Here is an 18,608-nt window from a genome sequence, read left to right as displayed (position 1 = left end):
TAAGACTGGGTCTTATATTAATTTTTGCTCCAAAAGATGCATTAGAGATGATTGTCTGGCTAGGTCTTATTTTTAGGGAAACATGGTCGTATAAATCATAATATCACAGACTCTATTATTAATAAGAATATTCTTGTCCTCAAAGAATTTGCAGAGTAATGGAGAGTTTGGGGAATAAGTACACGAACTACTATAATGCAAACCAAACCAACCAAACAAACAAACAAAAAACAACCAAGGATGCAGTGGGATTTTAACATAAAGGTATCCCCTGCCCCAGATATTGACAATCTACAGCCTGTAGGCTAAGAATGGTTTTTACATTATAAAGTGGTTGACAGAAAATCAAGAGTAATGGTATTTTGTGATACTTTAAAATTATATGAAATTCAAATTTAGCGTTCATAAATAAAGTTTATGGAAGACAACCATGCTCATTCATTTATGTAGCATCTATAGCTTATTTCATACTACAATGACAGCGTTGAGTAGTTGTAACAGAGACCATATATATGGCTTAGAAAACCAAAATATTTATTGTCTGGCCCTTTGTAGAAAATGTTTGCTGACCCCTGGACTGCCCATTTAGGGTGATGCAAGAAAACTCTCCAACCAAGGAGGTGAGAATTGGGATGAGTTGTGAAGGGTATGTGGGGTTTCAGCAGACCCATAGGAAAGAGAAATGTTTGCGAGGGGCCACGCTGGAAGAGAAGTCAGAGAACTCATGAAGTAGGGAGCATGTTCGGTGAACAGGATGTGGATTTATTTGGCTAAAGGAAGGGGTGTGCTCACAAGAGAAGTGGGAAGGGCAGACTGGGTCCATCCCATGAATTTCTCAAATGCTAAAATGCGTATCTTCTTAGCTTGATAAGCAGTGGGAATATTTAAAGTTTTTTAAGGGGATGGGGTTGGGGTGGGTGGGAGTGGGCATATTATAAAACCCTAATTCTATATTAGCTCAATCTGATAAAATGTATAACATAGAGTAGAAGACAGACCAAGAAAACATCTATAGTATTAGCTTTCAGTGTCTGTTTTAAACCACAAAAGGAGGGAATAATATTCCAAGGTAGAATTTCAGATTTTTGGCAAAAGGAGAATGTTTGTCTAGGTTTTCCCTTCATACCCCCTCTACTATTACTGCCAGCCACTCCCATTATTACCTTGATTCTCCATAGTGTTTTAAACCTGTGGTATGTTTCTGAGTGCTTCTATTAGGTTGGCACAAAAGTAAGTGTGGTTTAAAAGGTTAAAAATAATTGCAAAACCCGCGATTATTTTTGCACCAACCTAATATAACATGGCAGAGCTGGACTGATGTACACCCACAAGGCCGTGCAGTTTTATTTTGTTAAGCTCACTGGACTTTGATATGACTTTTAAAACTAGGGCATTATTTTAGCCTGGAGCTGTTTGTTGCATTGCCTCAACCACAAGGAAAGATGGTCATTGGATTGCCTGTGGAATCTTCTATTCCTAGTCCTGGGTCTAGTCCTGAGCTGACACAGGAATATGGGGAATCAATGACTTCTGATGAATGAATCAGAATTCTGGCAAGAGTGATTGTGTCATCCTACCTTCCTGGAACTCTCCAGCCCAGGACAATCTCCAAAACTCCATGATAGGACACATCTGTAAAGATTTTCATTTTTTGCCGTGTCACCGTGCTGGGCAGGCTTGGCTCTCTGTGTGACACTTTGGGTCATGTAACATCGCTTATGGGAGAGTTGTGGCACATCTCATAGTTGTCTATGCATCAAGAAGAAAAGTAATTTTTATTGACCTCAAGATCTCAGAATCAGACTTAGTATATTTTTAAATTTTTACCCAATTCAGCTGAATTATTCTGACTCAAAGATCAGGTTATTTTAAATCCCTGGACAGTAGGTTCATATGGACTAATTCAGAAATTGTAGAATTTGCCTGCCTTGTTTAAAAACAGATAAGAGGTAATTCTCACTCTTTGATGGCTCCAAAGGGTGCAGTGTTTCTCCCTGTAGAACCATAATGTGGGAGGTGTGCTGGTTCTTTGTGTCATGCTGAACACCGTCACTAAATTCCTCCAGCCAGCTAGGTGGCATAAATAATATGACATTTTTGGAGAATATAATCAGAACAAGAAGTATGACTGATGCCCATGGAATAGTTCTAGACGGATCTCTCTATCTGCCGCAATTGTCAGGAAAAGAACAGGAATAGTTGTTTCAAGGAAAAGGCGATGTTTAATTCAGGAACTCTGGTTGGATTTAAATTCTCAGACTCGGGACTAAATCACAGAAACCTGCTCTTTACCACCTGCTCAACCCCTTCCTTCTGATAAGAATGCATAAGGGTGACTCTAATTTATTCATCTGCTTTTCTCGTTTAATTAAATAGCCGTAATTCCTGGCCTGAGGCCCCATACCTCCCATTTCCTCCAGTGTTGCTTTCTATGCTCTCTGATATTTTCTCTCTCCTGCTTTCAGAATTAATGGGAAACTTGATCTCTGGGCTGTTGTCAATGTCTCAAGTGTGAATCTGCCCTGTCAAAATCTTCACAAGGAAAATGAGTCACAGCGTCACCTGGGTGATGAGGTTATGATACCTCACCCCTAGCTTTGAAATGTTATTTGTGCTTTTCTATCGTACAGTGATTTGGAAAGGAGAAGATGCAATGGCAGTGACAGATTGGAAGCCTGGTTCTTTAGACATTCAGAGCTAGCCCAGCATGGACAGGCACTGACCACCACAAAGTCCTGCTCTGGACTCTCCCACCCTCGATTCCACTTTTCACCTTGTCTGGGAGCCTTGAGAGAAAACCTGCAAGTGTAGAGCATCCCTGTTTTCCTAGGGTGATTTTACCTCATGTGCAACCTGTACAAGTATTTTGAGTTCAAATCCAGCTCTGCCCCTTACTAGCTGTGTGTGACTTGGAGCAAAGTACTTAATGTCTGTGTGCCTCCATCCCTTCAGCTGTAAAATAATAGTACACTGCATAGCCTTGTTAGAATTAAATTACTTAATATATATAATATATTTTTGTGTATATATATATATATATATATATATATATATATATATCATGATAAAGTGCTTAGAGAAGTACTTGGTGCATAGTACTATATAATTTTTCAATGTATTATTAATTATCGTATTCTATAAGGATCTGAAGGTCCTTATAGAAGGATTTTATAGTCTTAACCTTTAAAGGATATTTTGGGGGAGGGGTGCATTTATTTTATGAAATGTGCATAGCCCTGAAAAAAATTCCTCTATGAGCTATCAGAAAAAAATAGGGGCGATTGGTTAGCTCAGTTGGTTAGAGCCCAGTGCGCTTAACAACAAGGTTGCTGGTTCGATCCCCACATGGGCCACTGTGAGCTGCGCCCTCCACAACTAGATTGAAACAACTACTTGACTTGAAGCTGATGGATCCTGGAAAAACACACCTAAATAAAAGTTTAAAAAAAGGGGGGGGACATAAAATATTTATCAAATGAGGCACCTAATCCCTAGTCTCCAGAAAGAAAGTAGCAATTTTCACTTCATTTATATTGTCTTCTTCCAAGCAATTATTTATCGAGTTCTTAAGTACAAGGCACTTTACCAATACTATTTGTTTTCAAGAAAATTCTGCACAATAGGTATAAGTATCCCAGTGAGGGATGAAGAAACTGAACTCTAAAGAAATTAAGTAGTTTGCCCCAGGTCATACATTTAAACAGTGGCTGAGCCAGGATTTGAACTCAAATCATTTGACCCCAAAGCCATGCCAGGGAACATGTAATCAGTGACTGCCAGTGACTGATGACCAAGAGAGAAATGGATGTGAAAAACAAAGGGAGCAGCAAGAAAGGAAGAATGACAAGGGTAATAACATCATAAGCAAATTTAGACTCAATTATTATTTCCAGAGTTTTCTAGTCTTGTGTATTTGCCCTTAAACTGTTTAGCAGCTCAGGGTAGAAATCTAGTTAAAATACCGAGGGTGCCAAAAAAGTGTATACACATGACTTGTATTCATCTTTGGTTATCAGTACATATTAAGTATTATAATTTTAATAGTATTTTCCTTTCTTAAAATGTGTATACATTTTTTTGCACCCTCTGTAGGAGTCTATTTGTCTTCAAACTGTATGTCCTTTACGTGACACCCATCCTCCCCAACAAAAAAATTCAGTTGTTCTTGCCACATGCAGAAGAATACAACAACATATCTTCAAAAATCAGAGAGAAACTATACTTGCACTTGTTTTAGATTTCTCAAGTACTGTTGTAATGGGCACTCACTTACCTTGTGATTGACGTGGACCATTAAGGCATGTGTGAATGAGTGTTGATAGATACCAGTGTCTGTAAAATCATCCCACCAACCACCTTCTATAAATAAGCATATTATAAAAAGCAGTGTGTTTGCTGTGCAAGCGCAGTTTCAAGAAAAATCACCTAGCTCCCCCTCCAAGTATGTTCCTGACCATAGCCCCTCCTACATAGAGATTCTGGAGCCGACCCCGTCATAAGATCTGAAATTCTGTTAATCAAAAAGTCCTTCAAATAGTCTTAGTGCTGATGTTAGGACTACTTCCTGCTTAGTAATACTTTCTGAGTGTTTAGTGTTGAATTCTTAGACAGAATTCTCTGTTTGGTTTCTTAAAATGTAGGAGACTGGAGGCCTAGGTTTAAGACCTATTCTACCATTTGTGGGTCTTTCCACCAATCTGTTTCTTTATTTTGTAAGGGGGATAGCACACTTATTTAGCCTATTTTATTGTAATTCCTTGAGGAACAATTTTGTAAAGTTGAAAGTACTTCATAACCTGTAGTTTAAAAATTCAAACTACTGTGTTTTTTTTGTATTTTATTTAGCAAATGGTGTTCCAAATTCTTTTCCATTCAGCTAGGCTTTATAATGACATACACTCTGATGACATATTATGTACTCTCATGAGATATGAAGTACAATGGCATTCAGAAGAGCTTTACTAACTATCTAGTGGAGGTACATCCCAAATTATGTTGGAAATCCCAAATCACGATGCCCCTCTCTCCTCAGGAACAGATGCTCCTAAGCTAAGCCCCCACGAAGTATCTGGCAGTTGCATTCACAGCTTTTATCAGACACGAGTAAATAGAGTAGGTCTCAGAATCTGCACAGTTGTTTTACTGGGTGTGTACAGGATACAGCTAGATCAGTGAGATGGATATATGAAATAGTAGCTAAATGAGATTTTTTTGTGGGATGAGCATTGTCAGGCAAAAGGCATATATTTTGAGAATGAATAGACTTCTAATTTAAGTGGATTTCCATCAACAAGATCCTGGACCATGTGGAGGTTTAGGGATGGATAAAAGAATTATTGTGTGTTAGGTGGTAGAGTAGTGGGATTGTGATTTATTGGGGACAGTGTAAACAGATCTGCCCCCTTCCCAAGGATAGGAAAGAACCAGAATGAGTATTATAGCACATTTTTGACAGTTTTCTGCTTATCTCTGAGGACAGATAGCTCAGTAGTACTATATAGAGTTAAGGAACTGGACTCTCCCCTCCCAGGGTGGGGATACCAGCAATCATAAAGATAAATAAGGTCTCACAGCCAAACCTCCTTTGATATTTATCTTATTAACATGTCTTCCCTTAGTCTAATGGTAATATAGAAATTACTCTGAGATGATATTGATAATGGCAATGATTCTGATGAGAAAAATACTAGAGCTACCCTTTTTTGAGCGATTACAATATGTCAGGGACTATGCTAAGAACTTTATATACATTAACTCATTTAATTTTTACAACAACACAATGAGATAGCCCTGATATTCCCCCCATTTTATAGATAAGGAAACTGAGGCTGACTTGCCTAAGTTCAAGAGATGGTAATTAAGTGGCAGAGCAGAGATTCAGACCTCCACACCTCTAACTCTACAGCCCATGCTCTTATACACCAGGGAGTATTGGCTTCCTATATTCTATATTAAAAAGCACTGGATGAGGAGTGGGATTGAGAAGGGCGCTGTCATTTAGAAGCTGGATAAACTGGGCCCCTTTATGCTTCCTTAATTATCTCAGTCATAAAACAGGCACAGTGATGTGTTCCTACCATGGTTATGATGAGGTTTGAATTGACATACTAACTATATGCTGTCCATGCATAAATGTAAGAGGATGGAGGAATGTGACTGCTGGAGAGTGGCTTGATGCAGACCCCAAGCATTAGTTTCTCAGCGCAAAGCAAGGACACCCAGCCAGTGCGCTGGGTGCTGCCCATTTACATGCTCCCTGATCACTAACATAGCGTGACACGTAGTCACTTAACTACAAATCAATATTTTTGGAGCATCAACTCTGTGCCAACAGTATTTCAGCTACCAAGGCTTTGAGTATTGTAGAAAAGTGACAAGGTCCTGCTCTCAGAAAGTTTATATTCCAAAGGAAGACTCAGTTAATAATGAAATAAAAATATATGTCAAGTGATTGTAAGCGTGCAGAAGGAAAAATAAGGTAAGTAGGCCAAGGGTGACAATACTTGGAGAAGGGCACATATTAAAGTAGATAAAGAAGGTTTTTTTCAATCATTTATTCATTGAACAAAATGTACCAAGTACTACCGACTTAGAATGTAATTTATGAAAGTGGTTGAATATTAAAAATAAATTACTAATCACTATTCAGCATAGTAGGAAGAATATAGTAATTTAAATACTTATTGTGTCCTTTATTTCTTTGTGTCCAACAAGAGACAATTTGTGGTGACAGGAAGGAAGGGAGGGAGGGAGGGAAGAAAGACAGGAGGGAGGGAGGGAGGGAAGGCAGGAAGGCAGGCAGAAAGGAAGGAAGGAAGGAAGGAAGGAAGGAAGGAAGGAAGGAAGGAAGGAAGGAGACAGTTTTCTGCTTGGTTCCCTGGACTCTGGCTTTTTCTCCTGCTGGTTGGCTCTGGGCACCTTCTCCAGAAGCTCAGACTGTGGTTTGCTTTTGTGAACACGTAACTGAAAGGAATTCCCCTGCCATGGTGATACAAGGGGCTGTCTGCTGGTAGACTGCTTTTCCATCTTTTCCCAGATGTACTGGCTGCCTGTGGCTCTTCCTTTTTCTCCAGTTGTTAGCAGAAGAATCTTCATGGTCCCTCTCATGTCTTGGTGTGTGTTTTCAGCGTTTTCAGCAGCCTTATGGGAAGTTCCCAGCTCAGTCACCACTATAGGCACAGAGACCTCTCCAAGGGCAGGATTTAGTGTCTCCCTCATCTTGCCCACCTTTTTTTTTCTTTGAACATGTGGCTTGTAAAGGTAATGAACACTGTAGAGGTAGTGAATACTAGTAAAGGTAGGAAACACTTGTAGATGTAATGAACAGGCAATGCTCACCAGAGGATCAGCTCCCACCGCTCAAGAGTGGAGCCGCTTTCTCCCAGAGCTGACTCTCAGCCGGTATTTGCTTGGGCATCAGTGAATTTGACCTTGATTCAGTCAGGTGACTTATACCTATGTCTGCCATACCCAGAGGTTTTCTGAAAGAGTTTAGTCACATTATTCTATCCATCATGTGCCCTGACAGATGGACCAGCGTAAGTATGTGTCTCATCTGAACCTTGGGCTCCTCCCAACCCCAGTTTGAGGAAGGGGACTTCCTTCCTTAAATAATGAAGAAACTAGTCAGCCCAGCCTACAACTTTATGCCCTGGGGCTCATTTTACAGATTAAGTATTAATACAGGGAAGAGGAGCAACTCCTATAATCCCATGAATATTTTCACCTGTTTTACAAATAGAGAAATAGAAATATATATTTTAAAAATAATTTGATTGATATGACTGTAGCCAGTCCATAGATAAGATGACTATAAGTCAGTTGTTTTTATTTTAGATTTATTGACATTTCTACATGCTTTTACAATTACTATTATCATAATTTCGTTTCTATAGTTTTATGGCTTCTCTCCTTGTCTGACCCCTGCTCATTTATTTTCATAATTCGTTTTTGTGTTCAACCTCACCATATGAAGTCAGTTACTCAGTTAGGTGTTGGGGAAACATATACTTGTCTTAGTTGGATGCTCTTGAAGTCCATCACTGGGAAATAAAGGATTTTAATAAAAGTTGACAAAACGGAATCCCAGACTTCTTTGCCTATCATCATCTTTCTAAAGTGACACTAATTGAGGTGGTTAAATTTGGATTCGTTCAAGAAATATTAATGAGCATCTACTGTGTGCCAGACACCATTCTAGAAACTGGAGATTCAGTTGTGAATAAAACAGACAGGGTCTTTCCTATGCTGACTTTTGTCTGTTAGAAGGTGCCAATTATAATATACTCTTTGTCTCTTCTCTGTCTTGTGGGACAAAGAGTGTTACAAATATACAAAATAAAATAAAACCTAACTCTTTTTAATGGAAAATGAGTTTTCCAATAGTACTTTATAGTGTGTTGAATATGCCACTTCGTATTCTTTTAGAAGCAAGTGGTCTGTATATGTTAAATAAATATATGAATGTGAACTAAAGACCTATATCTTGATCACTAGCTATTATTTAAAAAGCTAATGATACTATTTCAATTTTCAATATAGGGTGCTTGGTTCTCTTACATAGTAAGCCAATCAGTGAGCATTTATTTCCCACTGGAAGCTCTGGAGCTGCAGCAATATGTTGTACCCTTCAACTGAAGGAGGAAACCGACTTCCGTTACTACCATTCTGCCAGGATTTGCAAGATCACTCCTAATGGCTGACATTCCCCTAGAGAATTGCTTAGTCATATATTTGTGCTCCCACCTGCCTAGGAACCAAAAAAGGCCTTTTCCCTGGACTGAAAATCAGAGTTTAAAAAAGTGATGACAATTCTTGGCAAAAGCACAACAGTTTCATTGCTTCTGCCCTCACCCTGTTCCCCACCCCCTCACATTGTAGTTAGAGCTTTAAACCAGACGGAGTATCCCTGGAACCCCATGTATTCCAGCAGTGCACATTCATCTTTTAAATGTAGGAAAGCTTCTTTCCTACAACTGCCCAGAAACATGAAAACAATTCATCTACAGAACTGGAGGAGGTTGGCCCATCCTCCTTTCTCTCCTCGATAAGGGGCATTTCACTGGATGTCTGATCTTGGACTAGATTCAAAGGAAGCACAGAAGCTCCACTGTAAACTTTAATAATGGGACATTTTCTCTAAAGTATGTACTATCAACTATGCTTAAAAATAGAGTGAAATTTTCTGATGTGAATGTCACCTCAATACATTATTAATAAAAAGCAGTGAGTCATAAGTAGATATTTGACTGATTTCATACATATCCACAAACCCTTTATTCTGCTTCCTTTATGGGCTGCATAAAATTGTGATAGCCATGAAAACTGTGGTATGTTATAGAAAACTTTGCTTAGGACATCTCTGGCCTTTCGATTTTGCTTCTCAGAAATATCTTTTGTTCAATCAAATTGAAATCTTTTGGTTTACTAAAGATAGTCTCGGAAAGAGGAATTGGTGTACATCAATGATTTTTAAAACATTTAAAATCCAATCCTGCTTAAGAGAAAATGTGAAGAGTTATAATGGTGATATTTATAACTGGCAGAAGTAGATACGGGGCTAAGTTTTTCTGTGCTCAGAAGGTTGAGGTATTCCTATGATAATTGGAAAATGTTAAATGAAGTGAGGTGTCCCAGTTGAGTGGATGATGTTATTTTAGTTCTAAAAGTCAGGCGTTCATGGATTTTTGCCCAAAATTCTTTTCTAACATAAAAAATGCCAATGTTTAGACATCTTAGAATGAATCCTAAGTTGTCCACTCCTCCTTCCCTCAGAGGGAAAGAAAACTATTCACCAGAGCAACAATGTTGGGTATTGAATAACTACTTCTTAGTTTTGGCTTTCTTATCTGTGATTCTTAAATACTGATGAAAATTATAGCTCTTTCATCTAATGGATTTAGAAATTTGACTAGATCTCGACAAGTTAATGTAATGATACCCTTCATCTTCTTCAAACTAATGAGTAGTCATCCAAGATTTTAGCCTTGGTTGAAAAGTGAAGATTTCATATAGTCCCTTGGCTTCCTTTCAGATTTCATAAATTACAGAGCTCCCAAATACATTGGTCAGTAAAAATACTAAGCTACAGCAATGAAGATTCCTAAGAAAGTTATTGCAACTTGTAATGATACTCTTCCTACATACAATTCTCTGCACTGGAATGTCCTCCAGTGAATTCACAGACAGCAACAATCCCATGTAAAAATGAAAGATTTGAAATTCCCTCAGAAAACATTAGAGCTCAGCACAAAGCTTGTCAGTGGCAAGGCTAAGTTTAAAAAATAAATCTATTTTAATGAAACTTATGAACTGACCTTTTAGCCACTAAATATCAGAATCTACTTTTTATGGACCTCCTCCTTAGATAACTCACATATTTAGTCTATGTGCCTTATTCTACAGGATGGTTATAAGATCAGGTGTCTACTGTGAATTCCTGGTAAGTTACTGATTGTTAAAATACTATTTTAACAGGTTATTTTCAAAAGGCATATTAAAAAAAATCCTGTGTGTCCTGTGTGGGTAGATGTCATATCCATGCTCACTGGAAGGCTTAGCAGAGACACTCAGTATATTTACATGAATAGATGAATGAGAATGTTGACAGGATACTTTATGGATTGTCTACTACAAGAAAGTCCAAGGGCTTCCGGTCATTGATGTAATAAAATTGGACTTCGGATGTGGTGGGAGGGGAGAGGATCTGAGTTCAAATACAAGTTGAGCCTCTTACTCACTCATTCACTCTATGAATTTTGGCAAGTCACTTTTCTGGGCCCCCACAGTTTTTTCTTTTAGAAACTGAAAGGGTTGTGCTGAATATATTGAATGCTCTGGTTTCCCTGGATTCAGAAATCCTTTTGTCTTAGGTAAGGTCTTCTAGTTCTAGCTGGGAAAAAGTCTATGTGGCCTGACATCTTGGGGTTAGCAGTGTGGAAGCCAGTCTTGGGAAATGTCTTCCTTCTCGTCTCGTCTCTCAAAAAAATACACTTTCAGTCCAATTACTTCTAGTACTGCGAAAGTATTTATGCCAGAAAATAACCAATAGTTTGAAACATATTAATAGAATCAATTAGAGGTACAAAAGACACACACACACACACACACACACACACACACACACACAATCTGGCACTGTCTGGCTTAAGATCCAGTTTGTACTTAAATATTTTTGTGCCTGGATGCATCTGTTCAACCACTTAAGTCTGGCCTCATAGGCTACTTTCTTCTCTCCCTTACCCTCCCCCCTCCTTTCTCATCCCTTCCTCTCTCCCCTCCCCTCCCTTCCTTTTTCCTCCCTTCCCTTCACCTTCTCTCTCTGTCCCTCTATCTGAAAAATGTGTAATAGTTGTCTTTTTCCAACCAATTTCTAGAATCCAGTTTCCCTAAATCTCTAATGATGGTAAGTGATCCAGCCATTCCTCCAAGATGAGCTAGAAGCCCAAGGAGTACTTTGATCACTTCTCTGGGTGTATCCGCCCGTCTGGGTACCTAGCTCTTACAGAATCATCTTCTCCTCTCACTCCTGACTCTGCCCTTTCAAAATTTTCTCCCTTCCTGCCCACCCCTTCCTCTTTTGTATCCTTTAAACGCTTGAATTGTTCAGGTAAGCCTGGTCCCACGATTTTGGCACCCAAGTCTAGTCTGAGCCTTTTTAAATAGTAGTTTTAGCGTAGATGCTATGTACAGAAGCTTAAGTCCTGATAATTTGGAAAGGTAAAGTGGCAGATCATCTGAGAAATTGAGGCAGTGAGGGGAGAATTGAGAGGAACTCTTCCTTGATCCATATAAAGTTTCTTTATTTTATGCAGATTCTCAGCTTCCTTCTGTTTATGTTTTCCAGCTTGTTAAGAATTTCATCAGCATTTTTGCTTTATGTTCTTATAAGAGGCGGGTCTGAATTTATAGCTTTCTTGAGTCACCAGAGGGTCTTTTCTGCACACCTGCCCACTTTGAAATAATTGGTTTATCTATTTCCCAAGGAGCAGTCTTTGTATTAAAGAACCACTTGGCGTCAACACCCAAGTGCAGATGTCCTGTCACATAAGATGGTGCCTCATTCAGAAAACTCAAGATAGAGTAAAATAAATTAACCGTATCTTGGCTCCATGCTCCATTCACAACTGTTAATTTAACAGGGTTATGCTTCCATCTCTGAGCAGAGAGCTCCTGGCAGGGACAGCTGCTCCTATGCCCCAGATTGTGCTGTGTGTGTCCCAGTAGGAACCATCCAGAGCAGCAGGACAGCGGGAAGGTGGGGGTGCATCAGAGAACTCAGCAGTGAGGCAACATGGCGCTGGGAAGAGGGAGCAGGCAGAGCCTCTGCAAAGTGCTTTTCACCCACTCCTTTCTTTGTATGGAGACATGCACAGTTAACTGAGGAAGAGGAAAACTTTTCTTGAATGTTATTGGAAAATTGTCAGTCCTGCTTTTATTCTCACATGTAGTGTATTTTCAAAAATGCCTTTGTATATCCACTAGCATGTTGATGGACCTACATAACAGCAGGCTCATTTGCTTGTCCAAATTATGTCAGACAGGCCTGCATCATGAAGAGCTGGATCTAGGTCAGTGGGGCAGAGCTGGTATGACAGGTGGAAAGCATACCATTGTGTTGGCCTGCTGTGGCTTACCTCCTAAACTGGAACAAAGGCGAAGGTCAGGCCAAGGTTAAGATTGGGGCCAAGCACAGGACCTGTTACCTGATAAGCACTCTTTTATTATTGGTCTTTTGAAGGAAAGTTGCTGCATTGTTCACTGTTGTATTTCCCCATTATTTAGAACATTGTTCACAAAAGTGAAGAAAAGTTATGTGCTCCAAAGTTGAAGGAAGGAATGAATGGAGACTATCAGTAACCACATTGGGGAACCATGGTGAGCAATGGAGTGATACGGAATTTTATGTACTTGCCTATATGTTTCTTTCCATAACGATACCTATCTTCTGATTTAATTTCCCTGTGGAAAAATATTATTTATGGCATGTTGTAAATATTTTAAATATTGCAACCAAATGGTAAAAATTTTGTATTCTAATCTCTTGCTTTCAGTACTAGGATGGCTCTATCGACAATAATATAGAACTAATTTTAGGCTTAAATTGCTTTGGGAATAAGAAATTGAGGTTTGGTAAATATATGCTGCTCTTTCAAAGGTGGAAATGGTGTTTTCCACTCTTTTTTTAAACTCAAGAATAATGGCCATTTTCTGTCTTCAGATTTTGAAGGTCTGGTATGTTGATTACTGGTGTTGGACCACACACGGGGGAATTGGACATCATTTTGTGACCAGCATTCTGAGTTGTCGCGTTCTGAACAAAACCCTCAAAGCCCTCAAATTCATTTGCATGTTGCATAAAACCCTGATAGAATTTGTTGTCTAAACCTCTACCGTACTCTTTGTCCCAGATCTGTTGATTTCACAACCAGACCTGAAATCTTGGATAAAATAATCAGACTTTCCCATAATATTTTTTTAAATTGTGAAGTTTAAACAGAGTCCCACTCAGAAACCCTGAGAAAGCATTACCTTTCAGAACTGTTTATGTAAAACCTAGGGTGAATGTTATTTGAATTATCAAAGTACATCTATAGGAAAGCTGGTTTAAGTTTGGCAATGGAGAGACATTGAGCTGGGGAAAGAAATACATATCAAATAATGCCGGTGATTCTGGAAGCCTGAAAGGACATGAGTTTTGCCATAAAATAATGTGTTCTCTATTCAAACCCCCACCAGAGAGAGGAGGCTTGATTTGAATTTCTACAGTATTGTAGATTTCTGTACCTGGCACAGAATAAATCATTTGATAAATATTTGTTGAACGCTGTGATTTGCAGGGAAAAAAAAATCACTCTATCTCTCCTTTTTCCCCCACTTTGTCCACAAAGGTTGAAAAAAACGATGAGGACCAAAAGATCGAACAAGATGGCATCAAACCAGAAGATAAAGCTCATAAGGCCGCGACCAAAATTCAGGCTAGCTTCCGTGGACACATAACAAGGAAAAAGCTCAAAGGAGAGAAGAAGGGTGATGCCCACGCAGCTGAGGCTGAAGTGAGTGAGAAGAAGGATGAAGCCCCTGTTGCTGATGGTGTGGAGAAGAAGGGGGGAGAAGGTCCCACCACTGAAGCCGTCCCAGCCACTGGCCCTAAGTCTGAGGAGACCGGCAAAGCAGGAGAAACTCCTTCAGAGGAGAAGAAAGGGGAGAGCACCCCTGATGCTGCTGCAGAGCAGGCAGCCCCCCAGGCTCCTGCCCCCTCAGAGGAGAAGGCCGGCTCTGCTGAGACAGAAAGTGCCACTAAAGCTTCCACTGACAACTCGCTGTCCTCTAAGGCGGACGACGCCCCAGCCAAGGAGGAGCCTAAACAAGCCGACGTGCCTGCTGCTGTCACTGCTGCTGCTGCTGCTGCTGCCACCACCCCTGCTGCAGAGGATGCTGCCACCAAGGCAACAGCCCAGCCTCCAACGGAGACTTCAGAGAGCAGCCAAGCCGAGGAGAAGATAGGTGAGCAACCGTGACAGCCAGAGGCCAGGAGTGGGGAGCTCATTGGAGCCTATTTGGAAGGCCAGGCCACGTGGGCCATCAAGGGAGAAGGGAAAAGGCTATAAGGTGTTTTCAGGAAATCAAGGAAGGCTGTGCTTAATTCCCCAAAATGGCAGGACTAAGAACCAACTCTGGCCACTTATATCCCCAAATATCTCCAAGCCTGAGAGAGAACTCAGGCAGGTCTGTGTAGCCGCCAGTACTAGAAGATCTAGCAATTATCTTGTTAATTGGATTGGCATAAACACTAAAACTAGGTAACCCTGATTAAAAAAAAAAAATATATATATATATATATATATATATATATATATATATATATATATATATATATTCTATGTGGTGGTTAGACTTAGTTTAATAAGCAATTTCTGAGGCCACATATGTTTTGTGGATGGGAATTAGCTAATGTGATGATTTGGCTCTAAGAAGTGCCTGTTATAAATACAGCCAACTCCTTATTGATTCAAATGATCTAGTTTGTGAATTGCCAGCAGCAAAAACATAATCTCCGACCACCTTTCCCTTATCTCACAATATGTTACTGCGCATTCTCCCCACCATCAAATTGGTGAGCGCTGTGCGTTGTGTGTGTATACTCAGAGAATGTTAATTGTAACATTAATCAGGGTCAAACTAATTAGGAAAATAAGTCTGTTGAAGTTGCCAAAAACAAAAGAAAAACCCCAAATATAGAACACATTGTGAAATCAAACATAAATCATCATTTTATTATTGAAGACGCTACTTCTTACCATATGCGTAAATAACTGAGAGCTGACTATGACTGTAGAAAGGTTCTGGATTCTCTTTCGTTTGGAGCTCTTACTTGAAAATTGGAGTGTTTTCACTATTATTAACCAAAGAGCCCGCGCAGCATTGAAATGGAGCATCCCAGAGCAAGATACATTTAACAGACCTTTACCTCTGGAGACTAGACCCGTGCCTCACCCCACCCATTCCTAGTTCTGAAGGAAGCAGTTTCCAGAGTCTTTCTCTAGCCTCATATGAGCCATGAATATCTTTCAGCCCCAAAGATCTTAAGATAGAGTTGCTTCTGTGCCAGTTTAAAAGGTTGAGTTTAATCCTTTAGAACTTCATGGACTTAACCCATGATGTGTCCAAGGACCCAAATTTGGACTGGACCATGCTGTGCCCTTGGAAAGGACCTACTGCATGAGAATGCTCTGGGAAATGTTTTGACATCCGATCATTAGATTGAGAAAGTAATTATTGGACATGAGCCCTCATTTTATTTCTCCAAATTATATACTAGAGGATGGCAGATGATTATTCTAGATATTTTCAGGTCTATCTCTTTCATCTTACCCCCAAATTCTGAGTAAAAAGCCAGATTGTATTACTATTATTATTATTAGCATTCTCTAGCTACAGGTATATCACACACCTTTCTATCAGAGACTCATTTTAAATCTTCATTCTAATTATATACCTGCCCCAGAGTAGTCTTAACTGTATACCACACCTTGGGGTTAAGAAGATAAGAATTTTTTCCCTGGAAAAGGTAAGGCATGTTGTAAAGAATGGGGTATTGGTTTTAATTTACTCAGCAAAACAAATCTTGTTCATGACTTTTCTGTAGGTTGAGGATTCTAGCCTCAGATAAGATAGCTGGAAACCGCTTTGCATATGATAGACTACCTATTGTGTGATTTTCATAAATCTTAGAAATCAATCATGCTTTTAAAATATAGAAAATGTTTGACATTGCTTAGACCATATTTTTTAACTGGGGCTTCTAAAATTGTCAGCACACAGAAAGACACAATGTGATTTTAGGTGTACAGTCAAGTTTTTGTTTAATAGAAAAACAGACTGCTTGAATCAATGAAAAGTTTAAAATACAATATATTTTTAAGAACATTTAGTTTCATTACTTTTCAAGTTATGATAACCCAAATGAATACAATATTTTATGTAGTACACAATAAATGTCAAATATTGAATGAATGAAAATTGACTAGATTTAATTTATAGACGATTTGTTCACTCATTCATATAATCCTCCTGCAACTTTGCTTACTCACTTGTTTATCTGATTGAAAATATGCCTGGTCTATGAAAACAAATAGAGATTGTGCTCTGTGCCAGATTTTACAAATTCTGGCTGAAAAACACCTCAGTCTGATTTTATTATGTGTATTGAAAGGTAATTGAAGGTATAGGTAAAGTTCAACTTGAAGGTAATCGCAATGGGCAATTTATTTTACGTTGTTTCTGAGCTTTGGCTCAGTATTGCCCTCTGAGTTAGGTCCTGAAATGCTGCCTGTAGTTTTTTTCTGGCTGATGTATCTATTAGCCTTGCCTGCTGTATGTGACAAGCACAAATTACCTAGATATGGTGAATTTTACAGAATCACAGAAACTAAAGGTGACAAGATCTATTATAGCATCTCTGGCCCAGATTCCCAGGGGGCCCTGTATGACATTTTCCTCTGTCTCCCATTGGATATATTTAACCCAGATTTACAACCCAGGTTAAAATAACAGTACTTCTAATTGGGCTCTACCGTGTTTCCCCAAAAATAAGACTTAGCCAGACCATCAGCTCTAATGTGTCTTTTGAAGCTAAAATTAATATAAGACCGGTCTTATTTTAGTATAAGACTGGGTCTCATATCATATCATATCATATCATATTATATCATATCATATCATATTGGGTCTTATATTAATTTTTGCTTTAAAAGAGGCGTTAGAGCTGATGGTCTGGCTAGGTCTTATTTTTGGGGAAACACTGTACTGTGTGGAAATGTACGGTTACCTTGGGTTGCTTTAGGATTCTATAACTGCCTGGAGGGATAATCTGAAAAGGTGGAGTGGTGTTAGGGCAGAACATATCACAAGAGATATTCAAGACAGTTTCTGTCAGTTAAGAGGGTCAAAAACTTTGTACCAAATCTTTAATATGGAAACATATGGAAATGCTTTGTAAATTATAAACATGTTTATTTTACTTCGTTTACCATTTATGGGCTTGTTATAGGTGGATGCCATTTGCAGTAAGACCTTTGGAGTTGTTGTTTTTAATACTCCAACTATGTCTCCCTCTCATTGCTTTGCCACTCTGCCTTCCCATCTCTTGACATGCCTATGATCAAAAGATTTCAGTGTGTTTCTGATGATGATTCCTTTATAGGAAGATGAGTGTTGAAAGCATCTCTAGGACATTACCCTTCTTCAGCCATGAGGAGAGAATGCCTCCTTTAATGACTGTGTCACTGGTGTCTCCTCCAGGACAGTGTGTCCCTGTGCCCATTGGGCTCTCAGCGAAGGAATTCTCTGTTATGTTTCTTCTTCTCCATGATATCCCATTGACTTTCACCTGTAGCGTGTCGCATCCAACATGACAAGAGCTGTGGGAAGCGAGAAGGGCAGCGCAGGGCTAAGAAAAGACAGTAGTCAAGAATAGGGTGCAAGCGGGGCCAAGGGGCTGCAGCCTCAAGGACTGGCCCCAAATCAGGCCAACGCATAGCTTTTATTGGTTAACTTCTAAGGAGGTAAAAGATTGTTAATCTCAAGATCTGTGTGTTACGTAGTCTGCTGCCTGTCTCTCCGAAAGTTCCCATTGTGTTCCAGCTTGTACTTTGCCTTCACACACACACACACAACTCCAAGGAATCCATTGAAGGGGAGGGACCGATATAATTCCATTGGGCCTCAGTTTGCTGAGACTTCCCCTCAAAGGAGCTTTTCCGATATCTCTCCACCAGGCCTCAGTTTGCTGAGGCACTCCCTTGTGAAATCCTGGGAAGAGCGCGGGAGAACAAAGGGTTTGGCAGCTGTAAGGCAACAGTAGCGGACTCCAGAACTTCTGCTGTGGCCATATTCTGTGACATAGCATTACCAAGGTAACACATTCAGGTGACTAGAAATCAGACATGTTGACTGGGTGGCTGCCACAGGGTCCTAGACTAATAACTAGTAGGAAGTGTAACTCTTGAGTTCCCCTAGATTTTTCTGTATGTTAATCATGGCTGTATTTTCTTTTCATGGTCTCATTGCCTCCTTTGAATTGGGGTCATTAATAATGATCTGGGAAA

The 18,608-nt window shown here is 39.5% G+C and overlaps 1 protein-coding gene across 2 annotated transcripts in view; it reads left to right on the top strand.

Moving 5' to 3' along the window:
• GAP43 (growth associated protein 43) overlaps positions 1 to 18,608 on the top strand; it is a 95,437-nt gene that overhangs the window by 39,421 nt on the left and 37,408 nt on the right. The window contains exons 1-2 of one of the 2 annotated variants that reach the window (XM_074331579.1): positions 12,858 to 12,876; positions 13,890 to 14,505. In XM_074331579.1, the coding sequence (XP_074187680.1) occupies positions 12,874 to 12,876; positions 13,890 to 14,505 (619 nt within the window). In that variant the 5' untranslated portion in view covers positions 12,858 to 12,873. Of the gene's footprint in view, positions 1 to 12,857; positions 12,877 to 13,889; positions 14,506 to 18,608 lie in introns of those variants that run through there. The other variant, XM_019734880.2, reaches the window with a different exon arrangement.

Source organism: Rhinolophus sinicus, linkage group LG01 (genome assembly GCF_036562045.2).
Source record: "Rhinolophus sinicus isolate RSC01 linkage group LG01, ASM3656204v1, whole genome shotgun sequence".
Classification (NCBI taxonomy): Eukaryota; Metazoa; Chordata; class Mammalia; order Chiroptera; family Rhinolophidae; genus Rhinolophus; species Rhinolophus sinicus.
The sequence above is the reverse complement of the archived record's forward strand: the minus strand, read 5'-3'. Positions and strand labels throughout refer to the sequence as shown.